Below are 23818 nucleotides of genomic sequence, written 5' to 3' on the forward strand. Positions count from 1 at the left end.
TCACTTCTGGCTCTTCCCTACAGATATGGGATTTCAATTGAAAAATAAAACAAAAGAAAATGAATAGAGACATGTGTTTCCTAAGAGTAATTACAGAAGATTCTGTGTCAGTGTCTTTTAACAATATGCTGCTTCTAGGATTCGTTAGGCACATGAAGATCTACATGAAACAGCTCTTTTCAAGACATCACACAGCCTCACTACAGACACTTTGTCAGGCAGCAGCATTGCAGTGAAGAAATGCCCCAAATCACCCAATATCTTTCATAAGCACATTAATAGCAGCCTCACATTTGCTCAGATATTCTATTTTTAATCTACAAGCTATCCCAACCAGCTTCAACCCTCTTGTTCTCAACCACATGGTAGGATCCTGCTGCATCAGGCTCCCGAACCTGAGGTGCTAGATTGTTCAGGAATCCCTCCTGGCCTCCCTCATGTCCATGCCAGGGATCCTTACCGCACTGGGTGATGTTCATCTCCTTCAGAGTGATGATGGCTGCATCCATGGTCATGCAGTAGAGGTCCTGGTACTGCAGGTTTGCCTCACTCTTCTCCTGCCAGAGCTGGATCCAGCGGATGTCACAGCTGCAGTTGAAAAGGTTCCTCTCTAGTCTCCTGCGGGCAGAGAGAGGTGAGAGAGGGTGGTGGGATGGGGAAGGATGAGCAGAGCTGTCACCTGGCTCTGGGATCCCCAAGGAGGACAGCCACCATGCATGTGTAAGAGCTGGAGTAGAATCTTCTCTGCGTTATCCATCTGGGGTCTTCTGGCACTTATTATTCCTGTCTTTGCCACAGTCACATATCGCTGGATTCACACAGTCTCCTTCCTGAGTGCACACAAGGTTTTACAGCTCCCAGGTGCAGCCACCATCTCTCACCACAAGATCTGCACTGTTGTGGCTTGGTTCCACTGTCAGCAAGACACCCAGAAGATTCGGCCCTCAGCAAAGGAGCAGACAGCTCTCTACTGCCCTAAAATATCGATTTACACCTTCAAATCCCACTTCAGTGGTAGACCTAGACTCTGCTGGGCAAAGAACAATCCAAGCCCCCACAAGCACTCAGAGGAGCTGGCAGCTCTTCTCCCAAGTTCCTTGTACAAACACAGGCTCCTGGTGACCCAGAACACAAGCTAATGTGCAGGGGAACATGCATTTTAATCAAATCAATCAGCACTGTGCAGAGACCCTGCTGACCTGGCCAGGAGAAATGGAGAAAAGCACTGCCTTTAATGTACTTCATTTAAACCACACTTACACATAGTTTATATACCAGGAATGTTTATTATAATTGATTTTCCAACCTATTAACCATTTCATTTACATTTTTAAAGCTCTGCAGGTGTCTGTGGACATTCAAGAAGGCCAAGTCCCAGCAGGGAGAATAGTCCAGTGCTCAGCCAGGGCTGAGCTGCCAAAGCTGGTTGCAATAATTTGAGCAAAACTAGGAGATACAGCCTGAACAAACAAAATATCTCCCCACACAACTGCAAAGCAAAGAAAGTTGGGATCAGCAAAGCCAGCAGTGCCAAAGATGAGCTCAGTCACCCCAAACCAGAAGAGCATCTCCAAAGGTCAAACCGTTGTTTCATGTGATATCTAGATCCCCCATCATACAGGGGAAAGCTTTTTTCCTGCTCTGTTCCACGTGTTACTGCAAAATTCATGCCTGCTTTTACAAAATTAATTTCACCCACTAACAGGATTTGGAAACAACCTTTCAAACATCTGCAGCTGCTGCTTTGTCAATAGAGTGCTGCAAAAGGAGGAGCTAAAGGGGTCTGCTGGTAGCACCCAGGGTTGCTTAACCTGAACCCTAATGATGCCACTTTGCATTTCCAAATACATCAAGATGTCATCTGACCTTTTTTTCAGAGCAAACACTGAGTTAAGCTTCACTCTGTGGCTTTTCATTAGTTCATTTCTTTCCCACCAAAAGCACATAAACCTCTGTGACACAGGTACAAGGCTCAGACAAGCAACTCAAAGGCCAAAGCACTAAATTTAACAGACCAGAGCAGATTAGTGCAGTGATTTGAGTGATGAGACATTCCCTGCGTGCTCTGACAGGCACTGCCAGGGCTTTGCACAGGCTTTGCATCCTCTTCTACACAACCATGAATCTCCCTCTCAGGAGCCCCCCAGAATCACTGATACCAACAGGACATGGGATGGCAAGTGGGAAAGGGCTGGTCAGGTAGCTGGGGGTGTACCCTGGGACCTGGCAGGGAGCTGGGGAAGCCCAGATGCAATGGGGGAGAAATTCTGCTCTGCTGCAAATATCCTCACCAAACGAAGCTGCTGGGAGAGCTGCTGTCCTAGCACTTAAGGGCAGCTCTGTAAGTAATAGACAGCAGCTTTCCTGGCCCATTGTTAATTCATGAAGGGCCATGAATAATACAGGAGCCACGGGCTTCAGGGCAGAACTTGCCCACAACCTGCCCCAACACCAGCAGTGTAACTCGCTCTAATCGAGACCCCCAGAGGGGCTTTTGCACAAATTAACTCCCATCACAGGCTGGATGTGCTGAGTGCCACGGGCAGCTGGGGCAGCTGGCACAGCTCTGTGGGTAGAAGCGGCACATGTGTGCACCCATTGTCCCTAACATGCATTGCTAAAGCATTCCCAACATGCAGAAAATAACCTTTCCTCCTTGCCTCTGCTCCCCAGAGATGTGCATAGGGAATTCCACACTCACATTGCCCTAAACCCACCCAAAAACCTTGACTTCCAATTCTCTCCTCAGACCTCTTCCATTGCAGGGACCATTGCGGCTGCTTCTAACTTTTCCTCTCACTTTTCTGTAACACAGCTCCACTACCTACAAGCCTCTACTTGTGGGCATAAATGCACCTTCTGTTCCTGCAAGAAGCACCTTGGGGACAACAAGGTGCCCTTTGGACAAAACACACTGCTGGACCAGAGGACACTGCCATGTGCTGCAGCAGCACCCCAGTGGGAATCAAGACAAGGGGCCCTTTGTGGGACACATCCAGCACAACTTAATCCTGGAACGAGCAAACAAACCCAAAGGGCATTTTTTGCATGCAGGCTGCAATTGTTGCCAAATTGTGCTTGGCTGCAGGCACTCAGGAGCTGTGCACACCCCCACAGCTTCTTCAGCCCTCCTTGAAACTGAAAATGCCTGTGAGAAATAGCAAATGTCACAGCTGCAAGGGAGCTGGGCTCTGCACAAGCAGAGCTGCTCTGTGGCTCAAGGAGTCCATCCTAAAAGGGACTGAACCTGCACCTGAGACAGAGCCACTCACCAGCACCGTAAGCAGAGAGTGATAGTAGGGTGTACTCAGGGCACAGCCCCTTCCCCAAACAGGTACACTCTGTTTAGGAAAGAGGAAAATTGTGGCAATCATGCTATGAGCTGTTATTTGATGAGACAATGACCCATCAGAACTGAAACCCTAGAGCATGCAGGCATCAAATTTATTCTTCAACAAAACTGATGCTGCTGGTGCTTGGTTGAGCCCAGCTCTGCTCCCTGCAGAGAGCTGTACCCACTATCTCCCAAATCTGCCTGGACAGCCTTCACCAGGGTGGGAGACAGATGCCATCAACACTCCAGTGTGTTCTGGAACAGACAGGGACTTCACACACACAAGCAGGTTTTTTCCAGACTAGGCAGCTAAATGAAACACATGCCCCATCCCATGCCTCCCTGCTCATCAGCTAAAGCAAAGCTGTCTGCAGCTAAAACCTCTCAGAGGGCAGCAGAGATCCTTGCCACGCTTCTTCTGTCTGTTTCAATTCACATGAAATTCCTGCCAAGGTCTCATACTCTTACAATTAAAATGCTCTTCCTATCTTGGGACTGAGGCCACTTCCCTAAGCTTGAGAAGCAAAGCGCACGCAGCAGAGAGAGAACAAAATCTAATTTTTCTTTATTCCTATTAATTTCCCAGAAACCAGGGCTTCTCTTGGTGGTCCAACCAAAACTGTTATTTCTGAACCCCAGCCAGAAGGGGCTGGGATAGAAAGGGAAGGACTGGGACAGGGAGTGGTGAGTGCTGTCTGACAGCTGGCTCAGCTAATGCAGAGAGCAGGCAGTACCCACTGTCTGGCCACAGCTCTATTACTGGGACTGCTGGTGGTGATAAGCTTCAAAGCTGGAGGCACAGACCATGTTAAGTTGGACTCATAACATTAACAGAAATGCTGCTGTGCACCGTCCCCACCAAAGCCTCTTGCTGTAGCATTGCAGAAATGTACTGCAGGGCAACTTGGCAGGGACTGCTGGTATTAGAAATGCTGATGGGTTGGGCAGAGCAGCAAGATGTTCAGGACTACAAGGTTTTATACAACCAAAGACGTAATTGGATCCAGAGTCTTAGGTCTTTCCGGGAAGGAATTTCTTGAAATGTCAGCTCTAAGCTCTCTGAGGATATGACAAAGGAAGCCAAGGACATGACAGAGGAAACCAGCTGTGACTTCTGGATAAGAAAGGCTCTAAGTCCAACATTTATGAGCTGTTGCATGTGTCAGATGCTTCCCTGCACACACTCAGCTTCAGACCTAGGAGACTTGTGCACTCATTAGCCTGAGCCCTGCTAGTCAAGGTCAGCCCATGCCATGGGAATTAGGGCTGGAGTTACTGGAAACAATTCCAAGCCTTGTTTCTGGCCAGAGCAAGCAAGAGATAATACTCTCTGGAAGTGTGCCTCATTTTTGCCATCCTTTCTTCAGTGAGTCAGCAGGGAAAAATCTCAGCTCTGTTGAACAAGAAATTCTTCTTTAAAGCATTACCACGTTCACAAGGCTGCAATGCCTTGGATGCAGCCAAGCAGCAATTTCAAGCCCCAAGTTGCCATCCACCTGCCCAGTATCTTCTGATCTTAACTCCTCATTGTTCACTGTGAGTGGCTTTGTCAGGTCTCGTGCTCCCTGGCAATCTCCATGGCACACTCAGCTGTAGCTCCTCTCCTCCCAGCGCTCTCCTGGAGACAATCCTCCCACTGCTCCCCTCACCACGTGCTCCTCTGCTCCGAGCTGCCTCGTTCTAAGTCACGGTTTTGGCTTGGGTGCCTTTCCTTCCTCTGGATCCACGATTTCCTGATAGAACAGGGGCACTGGAATTCAGTACTGGGCATCTCTGGTGAGCCTCTGCATCCACTTGTTCCACCAACCCTCCACACAGACATGGAGAAGAGACTCTCCCAGCTTCTCTGTGTCCCTGGAGTCTCCTGGTCTCTCCACTGCTGTGCACAAACACTGCTGCTCAGCCTGTCTTCCTCAGGCTGGTGTCTCTGCATTGGCCTCTGCTGCTCACCACCTTCTCCCTTTCCACAGAGTTTTGGGCTCAATTTCAAGTCCTTGGCTGATGTCGATCTGCAACTCCCTTTCTAGCTTTCACCAGTGTTTCACACTCGCTTTATGTGGGCCATGTATTCCATCTCCTTCCCAGGTTCTGTAAGTCTCCTTGGAGCTCAGTGTGCCAAAAAACTGTCTCTTACTCACCCATCCTCTGCATTTCTAAAAAAAAAAATACAGTATTTCCCACTTTTGTGGATCCATTAGTAATTTCTCCCCGACGTGGAGATCTGCTCTTCCACAACAACAGGTCCCATGCTTCTAGCAGTCAGGACTACAACCACCTCACAGTAGGTAATGTGTGTTTACCTTAATTCCCAACATCTTTATGTGAATAATTATTCAGAACCCATAGCTCAGGCTACACCTCTGTGCTGCCTTCTTTCCAACAATTCCAAGTTTCAGCATGGCCCCAAGAAGGATGCTGCAGGCACATCCCCCTGCCCCTTAAAAACTGACACCCCAGGGGATATCAGATAAAATATCCCTCTTCTGCTGTGTTTGGGGGCCAGCATCACCACATTATTCTGGTAATCTCCACCCTAGCCATGCTTATGTGGATGAAGGGTCCTTAGTTACTCAGAGAGGAACATTTGCAGAAGGCACTTAAAGCAATTCTTTAGGAAAATTGAACTTGACCAGGCTCTTAGTCCAGCCCAGCCAGCAGCAAGGCAGTCCCTGCAGGCAGGCACGTTTGTAGGTCTAAATTGCTCACTGGAGCTGGTGCCAGAGGTTGGTTTGCCAAGACCCCTTTCAGAGCCTGAAGCAGGAGAGGTTCAGCTGAGGCTCCTGCCCCACATGATGCCAAGCCTCTCCGTGGGACACCATGGACAACACACACCACATCAGAACTGCTTTCCCACCCCACCATGGCTTCCTACCAACCAGCCCTGTGGTCTCCCATGGTTCTTTGTGCACGACTTCTCTGGTTCATTGGGATTTGTTATCTCCAAGAAAGCTGCTCTGAGCGCAGCTCCAGCTAGAGCCAAGTAATTCAGCTCCTTCCTGCTCGCCAAGCTGCAGAGTGCTGGCCCCAGGTGACACCATCCAAAGCCACCCCAAGCACACCAGCTCCCTGCCAGGATCATCATATCAGGACAGCACAGATGTATTCATCAGGTGAAATACCCTTTGCTGCCCAAAAAGCAGCTTCTCAATCCCCTTTGTGCTTGGTATTGGTCTTTTGAGCCCGGCTGGAGCTGGCAGACCTGGGACGTGCCTGAAGAAACAAAATATGACCAAATGAAGCAAAAGCACATCAAAACAAGCCCCTTTGCAAGTATTCCCATTAATCTGCAGGCTCACCATTACCCCAGGCCCTGCAAGTGCCTCCAGCTCAGGACTGCAGTCCCATTTGCTCCTCCACTCTTGGGTCTCTCTTGGGTAACAACCATCAATCTGAGTTTTGCCAGACAGTGCAATGACAATAAGTAAAGGTCTAAGAATACAAATGACTCATGCTATTAAACTTGAAACCCGAGCCAGGCTTGAAAAATATTTAGAGCTGTAATCAGCAAGGAGACAAATTCTGAATTCAGCATTTTAACTCTGCAAGCCAAATTTCCCCATTAGAAGGGCGTTTCTCCATTTTCTAATATCACTATTAGTATTTTTCATTTAACAATTTGACAGAAATAAAATACACTGCAGTAACACCAGTGATAACACACTTACTCCCACTTGAAAGACTGTCTTTATTCTTTCATAAGTCACTTCGAGCTTACAGCTCTATTGATCATCAGTGAGGATGAATGGAGCTTCCCAGGATCCTCTGGGACAAATCCTACATATATATTTTTTTTATACCCACCAAACAACTATTCCTAAAATTCAACAAAACAGGTCATCAGGGCAACGCTCCATTGATTTCATGTCCACTTATTCTTCGAGCACCATGCTGAATGCTCTATCAATAATTCAGCAGGCTGAAGGCCACCAGTGCCCCAGGAGACACAACTATCTCATCATCTCCCACATCAGAGCTGGGAGGTGTCTCCATTGCTAGAGAGAAAGGGAATCATGGGCCTAAAAAGCAGGGATGTCTTGTAAAGCATGTGCACCAACTAAAGAAAAGCAGTTAGCCCTACCCTGTGACAGATGGGAGCAAGTGTTTGAAGAGATTCACTCAAAATCTGGCCTAGTAAGTATTTCTAATGTGCTCCCAGAGTTAGTCAGCCATTTACTACTCCAAGCATGACTTGTTCATCATCCCGACATTAATTAGCCAGCTGCTGTGAAGTTAAAAGAGAAGCAGTTCTGCTCTGGTGCTCCCATACCCAGGAAAGCCTCCCAAGGATGCTGCTGCCCGCTGGAGTTTTAGGTAATTATTCGCTGGCTTCAAAATAACTCTATTTGGAAATGGTTCCTCCTCTCAGCCTCCTGTCTTTTCCCAGGAGATCCCCCCAGGGTGGGACTTACAGTTCAAAGAGTCGCAGTGTCTGGAAGAGTTGCCATGACAGAGTGGTGAGCCGGTTCCCAGAGAGGTCTCTGAAAATTAAGGGGGAAAAAAAATAAAATAAAGTAGTCACTGTAAATAATTCTTCCTGCACATGGCCCTACCACCTCCACAGAGCTCATCGTCCTCCTCGATGGGGAGGCTGTCAAGCAGTTTAGAACCCGAGTTCAGATTTCATAATGAGAGATTTTAATGAGGACAAAACCAAATGAAAGTTTCTCTTCTTTTTTTTTTTTTTTCTTTTAAGGGGAAAAGTGATTTATATCCTGCTGCAATGCTAAGGAAAAAAAAAAATTCCAATGTCTGATTCTTGCCCATGAATCTGGAGCTCAACCAACCATAAGTGAAAAGAGCAAGTCTAATTTCAGAACTTGAACAAAAAATTAAGTACAAACCTCACGTTAAAAATAGTAACAGCCAGGTTCAAATGACAGCACGATGATTACCCAAGGTGTTATCATATGATCTGCAGTAGCTGTGCATTCCAGGTGTCCCGGAATGGCTGTGTGCTGCCTGCACCCAGGGGTACCACTGCTACAGCAGCCAACAGCTCCCCATCCCTCTCTCCATCTGCCCAAACTTGCAAAAACATAAATCTCATCTACCTGGGAGAGCTTTGCAACCCAGCAGACATCTTCTCTTTAGCTGAAAGCCAGAGAGGATGAAAGAATGTAAAAGGAACTGAATTAATAAAAACAAGAGGAAGGAATGTGTCTGGAGCAGGGTGAGCAGAAGGAGAACAGCCCCCGGTTTCTAGCAGCACAAAAAGATGATAATGAAACTTGTTCTGTTCTGGCCAGCCTTCCCAGGGACACCTGGCCAGCCTGAGAGCCACCAACCCAGTGACCAGCCCATGGGTGAGTGAGCAGAGGAATGGGTGATCACGGGTTCTGGGAGAGCCCCAAATGCCCCATATCTCTTTGCTGGCCTCCAGAACACACAGGAGGTGCTGCCTCACATCCTTCACCAAATCCATCCCTGCTGAGAGCCACAGGCAGGCAGGGCAGCCCCTCTGCCTCAGCCTGGCCCATAGGGAAGAGCAATGAAGAGCCAGAGGCATCAATCACCGGAGGTTCACTCAGCTCTGGGCTGGCCAATAGGAGGTATGACCCAAGGCAGTCCAGCTGTGCAAGGCTCAGCCCCCAAACCCTGTTTGATTTGCAAATAAGTGCTAAAACCAAGAGAGCAAAGCCCTGAATGGCTCCTGCTGGCACAGGTCTGATGCACGAGGATTTGGGATGACAGATTCATTTCTTCCCTTACACTGAGTTTCAGCAAGGGAAAAGCAATTCTGGTCCTGTCCCACCTGCATAGAAGTCTGCAATTAGGAGTGGGGAAGCTGCTCACACAGCACAGCTTTGTCCCAAAGGCTCTCCACGAGCCTGGCAGAAGAACAAGCCCAAACACAATGATGGCACAGTGCTGCCTTTTTAAATTCTGGCTCTGCTTCACATCAGACTATCCCGCTGTGGGAACCACAGCAAACCACAGGTACCTCATTTCACATGACTGTGATCCCACCATTCCCACGTCTGTAGACAAACTGCTTCCAGCCTCTGACAAAGGTGGCAAAAATGGCACGTAAAGCTAAGCAGGGGGGAAGAAAAATATTACGGGACTCCCTCCTTTATCCACCCCAGAGCACTGAGCACCTGGAAATTTTGCAAAGACAGATGAAAAGTGGGAGGGGAAGGAGCAACTCACTGTTACTGAAAAGTGAGACAGTAAACTCCCTCCCCCAGCCCAGGGAGAAGAAGGAAGCGTAAAGGGGATGCATGAGAGACAGCAAGATGTGGGAGAGAGGCAGAAATGCAGAGGAGGGAGTGAATCTCGCTGGAATGTCCTTTCTCAAAGGTCATGTTTTGCTACATTAGGCAGAAATGTCAAGAGAAAATTGGATTCTGAAAGAGAAGAGAAAAAACAACAGGCTTTCCACGCAAATAAGGGAATCAAAAATAGCATGATCGTGTTATTACAATTTAGGACACAGAGAGATGGAGAAAGGATACATCCTCACTAATGCAGGGGGCTTTGCCAGGCAGATGTGCTCCGCTCCTCATCTCCCACAGTGCCTGGAAACCAACTCCTACCACCTCCTCCCTCCCCCAGACAATAAATAACCCCCAGCAAGCATTAGGGACAGAGGAGACGGCTCTTCCCTTGCACACATCTGGCAGGAGACTCTGTGCTCAAAGGGCAAAGCCAGCGTTTGATCTGACCTGACCATCAACTTCTGCAGGGCTGGGCAGGGGGACACACACCCACGGCTCCATTTCAGGTCAGCCTGGACACACACAGAGAGGAACATGTCTGTCACTGGACACTGACACCTTGGGCACTCCAAAACGTCACAAAGGTCCTTCCTCAGGCTCAGAGACAGACCTCAGCACAGAGACACAAACACACATTAAAAATGCACCATTTCGGTCACAAAATCTCCAAAGGTCAGAGGTGCCAGCACTGAGATTCCACATACTAAAAGGGTACAGCTACTGACTTGTGCTGCAGAAAATAGAGCTCCTCCAGAGAAACTTCACTGCACAGCAGTGATTTCTGCCCAGAACAGATCCATCCCACGTGCTGCATGGGACAGGTTTCCTGGGGAAGGGAGCATGTGATTCTGTAATTAGAGATGGAATCACAGTACGTGCACACGAGGAGATTAAATTATGGCTCCACAGGTGAGGCTCTGAGCTCCAGCACTTTGTAACTCCTGTTTGGTGATTGCAAGGTTCCCCATAGTCACAAGCCTCAGCTGCACACACCAGGTTTCCCAGTGGTCTGTACAGCATAAATGGGGAGGGTTGGGGAAAATCAAGGCACTCACATCCAGAGCTAGTCAGCTCACAGCTCCAAATCAAGACCTCTCAAAGGTTCATTCTGCCTTCCTGCAGCATTTCCAAGCCTGTTGCCACCTCCAAATCCCTGTTACTGGAGTGACAAGAACCCCATCACCCTATGCTGTGGCTGGGCAGTGCCAGCTTCTCTCCTTCCTGACCCATTTCCTTCTCCCTCCTAGCTGGCTGAATCACACTACTCATTTCTCTCCAACCTCTCCCAAATATTCCTCAGCCTCAATTTCCTTATCCATGCCCAAATTTCCTATGATCTTCCCCACTTTTACACCCTCCCACACCAACAGCAGTGCCCCAAGAAGAGCTGCTACTCCTCTCCCTTACTCATTCCTGAACATCCTTTGCAAAACTTCTCCTCTCCAACTGGACCAAGGGTCATTCTGCTGACCTAAGACGTCTTTGAGAAAAAACAAGTCTTCCAAGCAAAATCTGCCCTTTGACAAGATTTCTTTCCCTCCACAAAAGGAGGATACAAATGTTCTGTAACAGCAGCATCACCAGCATTTTCTAGCCTGAGCAATACAGCTTTTTCCCAACCTCCCTTCTACCATCTCAAACATTTGAGAAAGCTCTTCTGTGAACCTGGAAAGAAATAAGAAAAAATAGAATCATCCAGGAGCAGACATCTAAAACAGAAAACTTCAGTCTGAGCAATTAAAATTTGGCAGAATTATAGGAAAGTGGAAGCAGTCCCATAGCAGTGTGCCAGACAACCTTTATAACAGCCTATGCATCAGTTCCACCTGTAACAAAACACATCACACATCAAGGAAACACAGGCAGAGGGAAGCAAAATGCCTTCCCTGCATTTTTCTCAGCAATGAACAGAAGCCTGTCTCTCCCAGGACAGATCTGCCATCAGCACTCCTGGAACATATTCAAAGTGCTTCTTTGCCATGGGACATTTTCTCCATCACTCACAAGATGCTCTTTTCCATGGAGACAGTCTCTAGGAGTAGCTGCCAGGGTGCTTTTTGCCTCCAAAAGGAGTTGAGTAGGGAGAGGGGGTTGGAGAGAGCTCACCTGGACCAGGTCCAGGGCAGAGCCACCCAACGCACCCATGGCTCAGGCTCAACACCACCCCACAGCCCTCCTGCTGCAGCAGCCGTGCTCCCAAGGCTCCTGCTCCTGTCCCCAGCAGCCCTCTCCATCAGCACCTCACTGCACACCTCAGGGACAGGCTGTTACCACTGAGTGACAGCTGAATCCCAGCTCCTGCTCTCTCCCTCCATTCCAGGGGGGGACACGCCGTGTCCCACACACTCTCCCACAGCTCCCACAGGCACTGCCAAGACCTTGCTGGTGACTGATAAGGAGGGGAGGTGACCTTTGCCATTTTGTCACAGCATGAGTGACAGATGGGGCCATGGAGTGCCCCATGGAGTCCTGACTGAGCTCCTGGGGTTAAAGAAGGGATGGGTGAAGGTGGAACAAAGAGGAGTCCAGATCCCTGTGGACCAGAACAAGCGGACTTTAATGCAAGAGGAGACAGCGTTTTTTTCTTTTCCCTTAATTACCCAGCAGCCAAAAGTGTTTCCACTATTAAAGCCATTTTTATTCAGCTAAATTAAGCCAGTTGCCTCATTAATGACACCAACAAGCAGGAGCCCCTGTAATTAAACTGTAAGTTATTTTATGCAGTTCAGCTCGACGCAATGGCAGAAACGCTGCTGCTGGGGAGGGACCCTGTGCACCTGTCCCTCCTCCACGCGGCTCCATCCTCCACTTGCCCTTGTTTCCAAGCTGACACATTTATTTCTGCATGGGAGAAGTTTTTCACACGTTTTAATAACATGGTGCCACTATGAAAATCCTGACTGGGAGGGATTAACTTGCCAAAGCAGCTGGGGCTGAGGGAGCACGAGCGAGTGCCTGGCAGCAATGAGAGGAGAGATGCACATCCTCAGCTGTGGTCCCCAGTGCTGGATATGCTGGTGGCACTGCACATGACTCCCTTGCTATTTGGGCACAACAGGTGCTTCCCATCATCTCACAGCTCACTGCAGCCTTAGCTGGGTGCTGGTGGCCACAGGAGAGGAGAATGTCACAGCCTCACCTGCTGCTGTAGGGGCAGCTCCGTTCAGGCTTGCTTATCCGTGCCAGATAACTCTAATGACCTCTAAAAGCACTGTTACACTCGCCATCACCCTCCGTGCCTCCCCTGTCCCCCTCCCTCCTCTTCCTGTTTAGTAAGCAGCTTTGCTCATTAAGGGAAAAAATGTACTGTCCTCCCTTAATGAATGTGCTAAAATTACCCCAACAAGTCCCAGAAGCTGTGGCAGGACAGGCCTCCCCACAAATCAGGCTCTGCAAATATTAGACTTGATTGGAATTTCCAACAGCTAAGCCCCAGGTCCCAGCAGGACACGTTTGAGACAGCCTGGAAAAGGACTGGGCACTGCCAAGTGCGTGCAAGGCTCGCATGCCCAGAAAGCAGAGTGGGCAGAGCAGGATGTGCCATTGGACTGGTCAGCCTGGGATTTCATGGCTCTCCTGGGTTTGCTCCCTGGGCAGGCTCAGCACCAGGACACATATATTGGTGCTGTGGAGACAATTAACAGAGGTCCCCAGCCACGGTCTGGCATTACCTACAGCTCAGTTCTGCTCCTCAAGCAACACCCCAGCACCCCCAGGGCTTTTCTGACCCCAAACACAGCAGAACAAAAAGTCTCCAAGGTTCAATCTTTGTGCACTTGGGCAGCAAAACTATATCCTTTCTGCTGTCCACAGGTTCAGCCCTGTACCTTGTAAGGCTTGTGTCACACAGCATGTGCCATGACATAATCATCTCAGTCCCCACAAACTATTTCTTGTTCTAGGGCTAGAGTCAGAACCTGCAATAATCTCCCAAACTCAGAGCACCCTGCACCAGAGAGGAGAGAGGCACCATGGTGGGTGACGCAGAAGAAGAGGCCCTGCCATTCCACATGCACACCACTGCTCCTGGAGGAGTGGAACTGGAGCAGGGAACCACCAAGTCCCCCACATTCCTCAGTTGCAGGTCTCTGATTTTCAAACTCGCACTGAAACTGGGCTGGGGGAGGCAGAAGGGGCTGGTCTCTTGCATTGTTCTTTAAGCAAAAGCATTAAAAAACAAAAGCTGCAGAGCAAGTGGGAAGGCATTAAGGCACCACACCTCTGTCACAGGGCTCCCACAGCCATCCCACAGCAGCACATCTGCCCCACACCTCTCCTCCCAGTGCCTCTGCTGTGCAGCAGCCATGTCCTGCTGCTGCCTTCAACCCAACCCAATTGTAATTAAAGGCCATCTCCTACCCCATGACACTTCCACACCCTCCAAGTCATCTCTTCTGAGGCATCTCCCAGCTGCACAAAGCTTTGTTCAGAGACAGATCACCCCTCAGAGCTGATTGCTGCTCACAGTTTCAGTTCACACAGTACAGATGGGAAGGCGTCACCAGATGTGGGTCACTCTGTCCCCTGTGCTCCAAGGCACAACAGATGCAGGGATCTGGCCCTCTGCACTACACTCATCTCGCCCTTGCTGTGTGCAGTTTCCATTGCTCTTCTCCAAAGACATCTGGACTCTCAGAGGACGTGAGGAAAGGTTAAAAGCTGGGTCAGCCCTGCAGTTGCTTTCCTTTTTCCTGCCAGCTTCCCTGCAGGGCAGAGTCCACCAGCATCCACAGAACTGCCCAATCTTCTGCTCAAGGAACAGAAAAATCAACTTGCAACAGGCAGGAGCCTTCCCCCATAGCTGCCCTCCTGCAGCCAGGAGGTCCTCAGGGCTGCACTGCCCCCACCTCATCTCCTCTGTCCCAAACTGCAGCAATTCTAGATCCATTAGACCAAAATATTACTGCACACTGGGCTTTCCTCCTGCTTTGGCATGCAGAAGTAATAGAGGAGATGTGTGTCGGCTGAGGACAAGGGTTGCCAGCTGCCAGCTCCAGCAAGGGGCTGGGTTTATCCAACCCTGTTTGCTTCAAACTGCATTGTTCTTCAAGCTGGGAACAGAGAACAACCAGGGAATGCCTCCTGCTCACGGGTTTCCAGTGAACCTAGAGCCAACCCCATGGCCCTGTGTGAGGGAAGAGCTCAGAGCTGTGGCAAGGCACAGCTTGGGGGGATGGCACGGGAAGGACAGGGATGTCCACAGGGCCTTTCCCAGCATCTCTGAGTACACTGTAATTGCACTTTGATCATATTAGAGGTTTTTTCCAACCTTAATGATTCTATGAACATCCTTGAAGCAATAGGGACAGGTGCTCATCAGAGGAACCACCTAGCTGGGAGGTCACTCCAAATGCCCAGGCAGACACTGGGAGAGCTGGACAAGGTCCACACAAGAGCCTCAATGTCAGCTCATTGAGCACAGATGTGCTGGGACAGGTTCTGGTGCTCCTCTTCCTCCTGAACAAGGACTGTGATCTCAGCTGTTAGAGGGTTCTTACATCAAACTTATATTTAAAAAAAAAAAAAAAAATTCAAATATCCCCACCTACTCAGATGCCCAGAAATCAATGAGCCTTGAATAACCTCGAAGGGGTTAGCAAAGAGAAAACTAACAGCTGGGCCTGAGCCCCAATTTTCCTGACTCAGGGAGGAGTGCCAGAGGCTGGGATGCACTGGGATGGTAGCAAGAGCTCTGCAGAGCCTCTGAAGGAAGGAAGGGGTATAAATACAAAACTATATATATATAAATATAAATATATATATATATCTCCAGCAATAGAAAAACAACAGGGCATACGGCAGGGTAAGCTCTCGGCAGACTCTGCTAAATGGTTTCCAATTAATTAACTGATTACATGATAGAACAGAAGGGGATTCAAGTGAGTGCTGTTGACCTTTAAGAATAATTAATATCATCAGGATAGCAAAACTCGTCCAAGAAAAATAATTAGGAAGATTCTAATATTGCCTCCAAAGCCACATTGAAAGGGGTGAGGAAGGTTCTGGCTAATTCAGAGGCACAGTTCCCACGTATTTCCTAGGAAACCCAATTCTCCCTTGCACTTGCTTCCACCCTCAGATCTCCCACACACACGTGCTTCTTCCCTACCCCAGTCAATCCTCCTCCTCCTCTCCAGATCCATTTCCCCGTCACCTCTCCTACACCCCATCCCCCTTCTGCTCTCCATGTCTTCCCTAAAGACTCCTTGCTCCAATCCCTTGTTGTAACCTTCTCCCTCCAGCCTGTCCCCTGGCCCTGCCACAGACTCATCCCATCCCCTGCTCCTCTTTGGCCAGCCCAGAGTTCCACTCTCTGCCTTCCTGAACCTCAGGAAGAAGCCCTGGTCCCGCCACATGACATCAATCCATTTTTTATCTCCAGTCAGCACTGGCACCTTCACAGGCTGACAGAAGGCAAGCACTACATGTCATCCCAAAAAAAGCCCTTCCCTGCTTTTCCTCAGCAGTCAAATCCATCCCAGAGGCGGGTCTGGGAAGCAGATGCAAGAGATGCTCAGCAACAGGAGGAAGATGGGAAACTTGTGAATCCCATTACACCTCACCAAGCACATGCGAATTCTCCCACCTTAAAATTTTCTCCTTGCTTCTCCTTTCCCAATTTGCTTGGCCCCAGTGTCGTGTATGGGAAAGGGGTTGGAAAGCCATTTAGCCAAGCAGGAACTGTAGTGCTGAGCTTCTCAGGGAAGGCAGCCTAGACACACCGGGAGCGAGGTTACATGAGCAGCCAACATTTCTTGTGAGGGAAGTGTAAAAAGAAACCAACCCTGGAACGAAACCCACCTTTGCAGCAAATAAATAAATTTCCTCTGCTGCTTATTATCATTAAAACTTCTGTGGCTTGACACTTCACTAAATTATAGATAAAAGGAAAAATGGTCTTCCTGGGCTCAGAAAAGCAGGCTGCTGCCAGAGCCCTGTGTTTACAGCAGTTAATGAAAAGAAAGCCTGCCATTAGCCTGCAGCACTCGCCCCACCTCAGCAGGGAACGGAGCTACCTGCATCCCCAGCACTGGGAGCAGCAGCTGGGCACCACGAGGGAGCAGAGCTGGGGGCAGGCAGGGGGAGGTGAACACGGGGGAACTGAAGGGCCCATGCCATCAGCCAGCAGAGATGGCAGCTGCCACCTCCCCTGCTGTGCGGAGCCTCCTGGCCGCAGCAGGAGGTGAGGCTGACATGCTCCAGCTACGCCTCAGCAGATGACAAGAGAAACACCCAGCTTGGGAGACAGACAGCGGCGAGCAGGACCTGCCTCACCCAGGCTGCTGCCTCCCCCCAGTGCCCATGGGGTGGGCAAGGGGAGCAGGGAGACAGCAGGTGCCTGGGACACACCTGAGCATGGGCACAGCAGCACCTCTGCCCAAAAATCTGTTTGCAGCACCTGAGCACACAGGGAGGAATTGTGCTCTGAGGGAGACCTGCCTGCAGCCACAGCTGGGCTGTGGCATGATGTGCCTCCTGATAGCCCAAGGACTGCTGGGCTGAGGGAAACAGGGTGACTTAATCCAGGCAGAGCCCAGTGAAGCCTGCTTGCTGCTCTCCACACTTATAACCGCTCCAAAAGCAGAAATACGCTTTGCCTTTTACAGTTACCGCTGTCAAAATAAACAGGAATGTCTGCACACAAAAGTTCCATTTTACCCATTCTTCTCAATACATTATGTATTTAAAAAGAAGTATCTTTTTGCTGGTCACTGTGAGGAATACTTTGCAATGAAAAGACTAATCACCACAAAGCACTGAGCGCTTCAGAGTGCAGCAGGCATTCCTTCATTATTCTGAGACAGCAAATTACCCACAATTATCAACACGCACAACTGGATAGAGCAAACATTTAGCCAAAGCCCATGGATAGTGCTTGCAGTGAGGTTGGATGGCAGATGTCCTAGAGAACTACTCATGTGAGAAACCCCCAGACAGCAGCTGGGTAGTGGTGCTGCAAAACAAATCCATTCACGCTGCAGAGAACAGTCAGTGCCAGGAATCACTGCAGCTCAGAAAGTTTGCATTCACAGAATCTTAGAGAGGGCTGGGTTGGAAGAGGTCTTGGAGATCACATTATTCCAACCCCCTGCCATGGGCAGGACACCTTTCACCAGGTCAGGCTGCTCAGAGACCCATCCAGCCTGGCCTTGAGCACTTGCAGGGATATTGCAGGTATTGCAGCTGTCAGAGAGGCAGCTGGGCAGGCTGGCTGCACAGCAGGAGACATGGAAGAAAAAACACACTGCTGGCAGTGAAACCAGCCTGGGCACCCCACAGGCAAGCTCCCACCCCATGCCTTGAGCCAGCCTGCAGCTGCAGCCAGGAGAGCACAGCCTGGGGCTGGAAGGTGAAAGAGTTTGTTGCAAGAGAAGGGAAGAAAAGGCAGGGGCCAAACCGCAGGGAGGGCAGGGAAGGCGGGAAGGCTTCAGCACAGTCAGGGAGCTGGGTCAGAGGCCGGGCGGCTGCAGGGAGAGTGGGACGAGCGCAGGAGGGACGGGAGCAGCGGCCGGCCCTGTCCGTGGTGCTGAAGCGCGGCCCCGCAGGGCACCGGGCACCCGCACCGGGCACCAGCGCAGCTCCCGGGGGAGCAGCCTCGGGAATGCCCAAGCTTGGCTTCAGACATGGAACACGGTCACCCCACAGCTCCCCGGGAGACACAGCTCTGGCTCTCGCTGGCAGCCCTCTAAACGCCCCACAGTTGTCACAGACATGTTTTATGAAAAATCCTTTCCTTAGGCTTTTTCCTCCTGAGAAGCTGAGAGGCCTCAGAAACAAAATGTAAACAATGGTTATCTGCTGCTGTGGAATGCAACAGGTGGATCTGTGATCGTGTCATGTTGGTAGTTTCTAATTAATGGCCAATCACAGTCAGCTGGCTCGGACAGAGAGTCCAAGCCACAAGCCTTTGTTATCATTCTTTCTTTTTCTGTTCTTAGTTGGCCTTCTGAAGAAATCCTTTCTTCTATTCTTTTAGTATAGTTTTAATATAATATATATCATAAAATAATAAATCAAGCCTTCTGAAACATGGAGTGAGATCCTCGTCTCTTCCTTCATCCTCAGACCCCTGTGAACACGGTCACCAACAGTCTCTTGCATCTGGTGGAATTCACAACTCATCCCTTCCCAAATACAAATAAGGGAGGGGTTGGTGGGAAACTCCACCCTTTGACCAGTATTCTGATAAAATTTTATAATTCCAATAAAACTCACGGCTGCCTAACTTATGACACTTAAATTCCTGCCTTGTCACACACCATCATGAATTAATGTCCCATCATTCATGCCCTGTTGTATCTTATTGCTCAAATACCATATGATTTTAATGTTTCTATTTTTCTGCCCTGGTGCTTATTGCCAGTATATCAAAAAGAGAAAACCAGCCCTCTAATCATACTGTTAGTAAACCAGGATCATGGAAAGACAAATCCCAGGACAGATAACTCCTGTGGTCACTAAACTTCCACTCATCCTGCCATGACTGCTCATTCCCCCAGCAGCTTTCAAGCAGGTTTCTGTGCCCTCAGATACCCCCTCCCAGGGAGGGTTCCCCTTCCCTCTGCAGCCCTTCTCACACTGGAACAGGCAGGTAAGAAATGCTTTGCAGCACAGGGGATGGGGAGGAAGCAAGAGGGACAGTCAGGAGCTCTTTCTGGAGCCCCTCCATGCTGCAGTGATCTCAGAAGCCTAGAAAAAGATCCATTCCCTGTCATGCCCAAGTCTCCAGAAATCAGCTCAATCTGTGCTACTGGTGGTCTCAGAGATGTGGTGAGGTTTAACCAATGTACAACTATGTCCCATTTTCAGGATCACATCCAAGAGAAACATTGTGCCTCTCTTGGAGGGGAAGCTCGCCACAAGACATCCATCAGGCCATTGTTGCACAGCGAAGACTTGGTCAGAGGCTGACTCCCCTAAATCCACCAACTTGTTCACTCCAATCTTGTAGAAAAAAAAACCACAAAAAAACCCCAAAAAACAAAGCAAACAAAAAAAACCCCTCAACCAAACAAAAAAAAATACAAAAACCAACATGCAATAAACCTCACATCTTTGTAGGAACAGCTTCATTTTAAACATTCCCAGCGTTGTCTGCAGACTTTTTGTTAAAGAGTGGATGGGAAAAAACAGGACTTTTTCAAAAACCGCAGCTGCCCATTTCACATGTCAGTCAAAAGACAATTGATCAAATTTCAGAAAGGGAAATAACTCTCACAATGTAACTGGAAAGATCATCTCAACATTTCAAAGGAAGGAAGGAGAGACAAACCCAGAGAGAAATCCTGAGAGCCCAGGTTCCAGAGCCATAGACATTACATAAGAACCCAAATATGCAAAACTTATTTGTGACAGAGTTATTGTAACTGATCTTACATTGCAACAGCATCCCACAACTCAAGGCCAGGTTTCATTAGCAATCATACAAGGTGTTATACCTCAAATAGATCAAATAAAAGCAGAGAAAATAAATGTTATTCCAGGTTCTAAGGTGGGAAACTGAAGCAGAACAAATCTTGGCACAAAACATGAAGTGCTTGAAACTCTCAGGTCCTGCTAGAGTACATCAGTCACAAACTCACTGCTCCCCCTTCTATCACAGTACAACAAACCCTCTCCACAGCCAAGCAAGGCAGCCTGCAGCCAGGAATTAGTTACCCAGCCCTCTCAATGCGGGTCAAATGATTTCAACCCAGCCTGAAGGGAAGCCACAGTCTTGCAGGGAAGTGGTCTCTCCTCTGGCCTTGTGCACAATGGCTGGTAAAACGCAGGACCTACCTCTGCCACTGCAGCAAAAGGAGAAGCTGCAGTTAGCTGCTTATCAGTCACCTGCGGCAGGAAAGTGGGAATAAACATGCCATCAAACCCCTGCTGCCGATTAGCATATCAGCAAGGACCTGCTCTACACTGGCATCCAGGGGACAAAGCAGATGGGGAGAAAACAGGGAAGTTTATGGAAGCAGAGGAGATGTTACAGCTGTTTGTTTTAGTGGCTGTGCTGTAGGCATGCCCAGAATTTTATAGGGCTGGAGACATATGGGGGAAAAAGCCTCCCTGAGTTAATGGCAGCACAGTGATTTGATCTTGGAAGGGGCTGGAGCAGGAACATCCTTAGAGTACAAATGGGAATCAAAAGGTAGCCAAAGCTGCTGCCTGCTTTGGGATAGTAAAGGAATATTCACTTTATAGTACTTAAAGGCTGTTTAAATCTTTCTCATAGTTCTTATTTTGCCTATATTCATGGAGAAATGTAGCTCCTATTTAGGAAATGCGAAACAAAACACATTAAACTATCAAGGAGGTGGTTTGGGTAAATACATTTTGCTCCACCTTCCCAGTGAAATAAGAGCTCACCCAGTGTCATACACGGAGCCCAGCTGGTACCCACAGCCTCGTGAGGCTGCACTGATTCAGGAGAAGGGATTGGAAATCAAGGCCAATGAAAACACAACACTTTGGGTTAGGAGGAGACTGCCAGGATGGGTATGACAGCAGTGCAGTGGTGGAAGGACAAAGCAGGAAGATAACATCAGGAAGGAGGCAGAAAGCTAACAGGACATCCAGAATCAAGTGAAGGGTTGCAGGCAGGCACAGGGCCTGAAGCTGGCTGTGGAATGGAGCAAGAGAGAAAGAGTTTAACCCTGATTCATATCTAAGAATGGCTCTCTCAGAGCAAGACAACAGATTATTAACACTGAGTGGGAGAAAGTGACCCTCAAGGCATGACCAAGAGGAAACAGTATTCCACTTGGAATAATTCAGCATCTGATTAGTTGTTTATTTCTTTATTTAGTGTAAGATCTCAGTCAAGCTCCCAAACACACAGAGCAAAGAAAGTGAGGCTTGCCAGCCTTGGAGAGGGTTGCCTGCAGCCCTCTGAAAGCACACAGGCCTCAGTTTTTGGAGTGTTATGAGTCCTGTCCTGACACAGCACTGAAGAGGACAGAAGGTAACTCACCAACTTCATACTATCTCAGCCCCCTTAATTGTCAGGGGATGCAGCCTTGTGTTTTTCCTGTAACATAACTCTGGGAATCCCCATGCCAGAGCTACAAACTACATTCAATACCAAGGTACCAGCTCATCTGACACTGCACAACTGCCTTGAACCAAACCAGAACACTGAAGCCAACCCCGCCCTCAGAAAACACCACAACCTACAAAGGATATTCTGGCAAGCTCCAGATTAATCACAGCTCAAATTTGCCCATGAAAAGAAGCCCATGGATCATCCAGCTCAGTCTTTCAACAGGCAAAGCATGTCCCAGCAGCATTCCCCAGCACCTTCCAGTTATTCCCCAGTCCTCATTTTGGGGAGAAAGAGATCAACATGATCACACAGATAAAAACACCTGGGAAGTTGGTCATCTGACCACACCATACTCAAAAAAAAAAAAAATTACACACAGCATGAGCCAGCCCAGGGTCACAATCTTTAAGACCTTTGGGTGAAGACTGGAAGGGAAAGCTTGATCTTCAACCCTGGCAGGCAGCACTGAGAGAGTGCTCTTTGATGGAGGCTGTGTCTGGGCTGGCCCACAAACTAATTTTGAGCATGTATAAACATCCAGAAGACAGTTTAAGAAGAGCCTCTGATGCAGACAGAAATGGTAATTATTAATTTTCTAAATAGAAATCGGACTACTTAAGCCTTATTTAAAAGCATGCCTGTCTCTGTAATTACACAGCCTTAATTTGTTTTCTTTACTACACAATAAATAAGGTGTGCACAATTACCTCTGCAAATACAAGGCAGTGCCTCCTGACTGGCTGGTTGAGTACACAGCCGCCCAGGAAAACATTCTGAGGGAATCACAGCCTTAAATACCTGCTCCCAGGAAAGGGTGACTCATGCACTGCAAATACCAACTTGCCTGGCTGTAGGCACAGCCTGCTCTACTGTCCCACAGCCAGTGGAAATCCTGTCCTCCCCTGTGCACCAGTTCCTGGTGCACTGTGAAGATCAATTCTGCTGTGGACTTCCCAGGAACATGTTAATGCTGAATTCTCCCCCACGAGGCACTATAACAACTTCTCTTTACTCTGCCTGGTTTCATGATATGTGTAGGAAGTTGATAACCTCCCGACTTGTAACCCTCTATCAAGTTCAAATAAATTGGCCAAAGGTTTCCAGTGTCATTAGGAGGACAGAGAGAGTGAGAGCATGCAAGGCTCTTCCCTCACTAAGCTGTGCTAAACAAAGCAGCACAGTAAATATGTATTCAGATGGTTTATATTTCTCAAATTTGGGAACAATACCATCCTAGAGTTTTCTTGTACAGCCTCAAGCCAAAGCCTGAGGTTTTGTGTCAACACAAACATTTCCTCTGCTCAGCTGCATCACCTGCGAACACTAACACCCAGAAACCTTGGCTACAAAGGCTCAGTCTTCAACAGCCTAGACCTGTTGGTCCTCACATCCAGAGCATGAGATTGTCCAGAACCATCCCTGTAATAGCCAAAGGGCTGTCAAACATGCACAGAAATTGTACCAGGAACCTACCAATGCAACTTCTCCCAGTGAGATGATCTCCAGTAAGGGTACCTGACACTGGAATATATTCAGCTTAGATCAGACACACATCCACCCCTATTTAGCACCCAGCCAGTATTTGTTCTAGAAGCACTGAACTGTCTCAGCCCAACCACCAGCAGGAGAGGTAGATCCATGTTGCAAAACCCACTGTTATATTTTGGATTGTCTCCATAGCAGTGACAGGCTTCACATCACCAATGATCAGACCGGCCATGGAGCCCTGATTGTGCTCATTCAAGGAGAAGGAAGAGGAAACCAAAGAGGAAACCAAAGCTATTTCTAGATTCACACCTCTGGCTCACAGTCACCCACTGCTCCTCCACTGCTTACGTCAGCCTCAAGCCCCTTGCACTTAATACAGCTAATTTCAAACCCTAAAAGGACCTAAGCCCTAAAATGACCCTGCCAGGCTGCACTCTGGAGCACCCTGAGGTCCACCACTCGAGCAGCTGAATGCTGAAAATCCCCTTCATGGGTTTCCCACCTTTCCTTCCTGACTGTGGTGGGGAAGGGGGAAAAAAATTAAGCCAAGCTTCACCCAAACCCTCACAAACCTGAGCTCCTGCAATTAGAGCTGGGATAAGTGATCTGCTTGTGATTGCACAGCTGGGGTCTGAAGACAAGCGCGTGCACAGAGGAAGGGCCAGAAATAGATGTTACTGGGAGAAGGCAGAGCTATCTGGCCCATCTGAGGGGAGGAAACCTTGATGAAAGGCACAGGGAAAAAAC

At 48.8% G+C, this 23818-nt stretch overlaps 1 protein-coding gene across 1 annotated transcript in view; it reads right to left on the reverse strand.

The window, feature by feature from the left end:
* Positions 1-23818, reverse strand: part of NTRK3 (neurotrophic receptor tyrosine kinase 3) — a 202114-nt gene that overhangs the window by 142613 nt on the left and 35683 nt on the right. Inside the window, exons 4-5 of the mRNA XM_005419711.3 lie at positions 7744-7812; positions 461-618 (exon numbers count right to left, since the gene is read on the reverse strand). Coding sequence (XP_005419768.1) covers positions 461-618; positions 7744-7812 — 227 coding nt within the window. The remainder of the gene's footprint in view (positions 1-460; positions 619-7743; positions 7813-23818) is intronic.

The sequence above is a fragment of the Geospiza fortis genome, unplaced genomic scaffold (genome assembly GCF_000277835.1).
Source record: "Geospiza fortis unplaced genomic scaffold, GeoFor_1.0 scaffold171, whole genome shotgun sequence".
NCBI classification, from domain to species: domain Eukaryota; kingdom Metazoa; phylum Chordata; class Aves; order Passeriformes; family Thraupidae; genus Geospiza; species Geospiza fortis.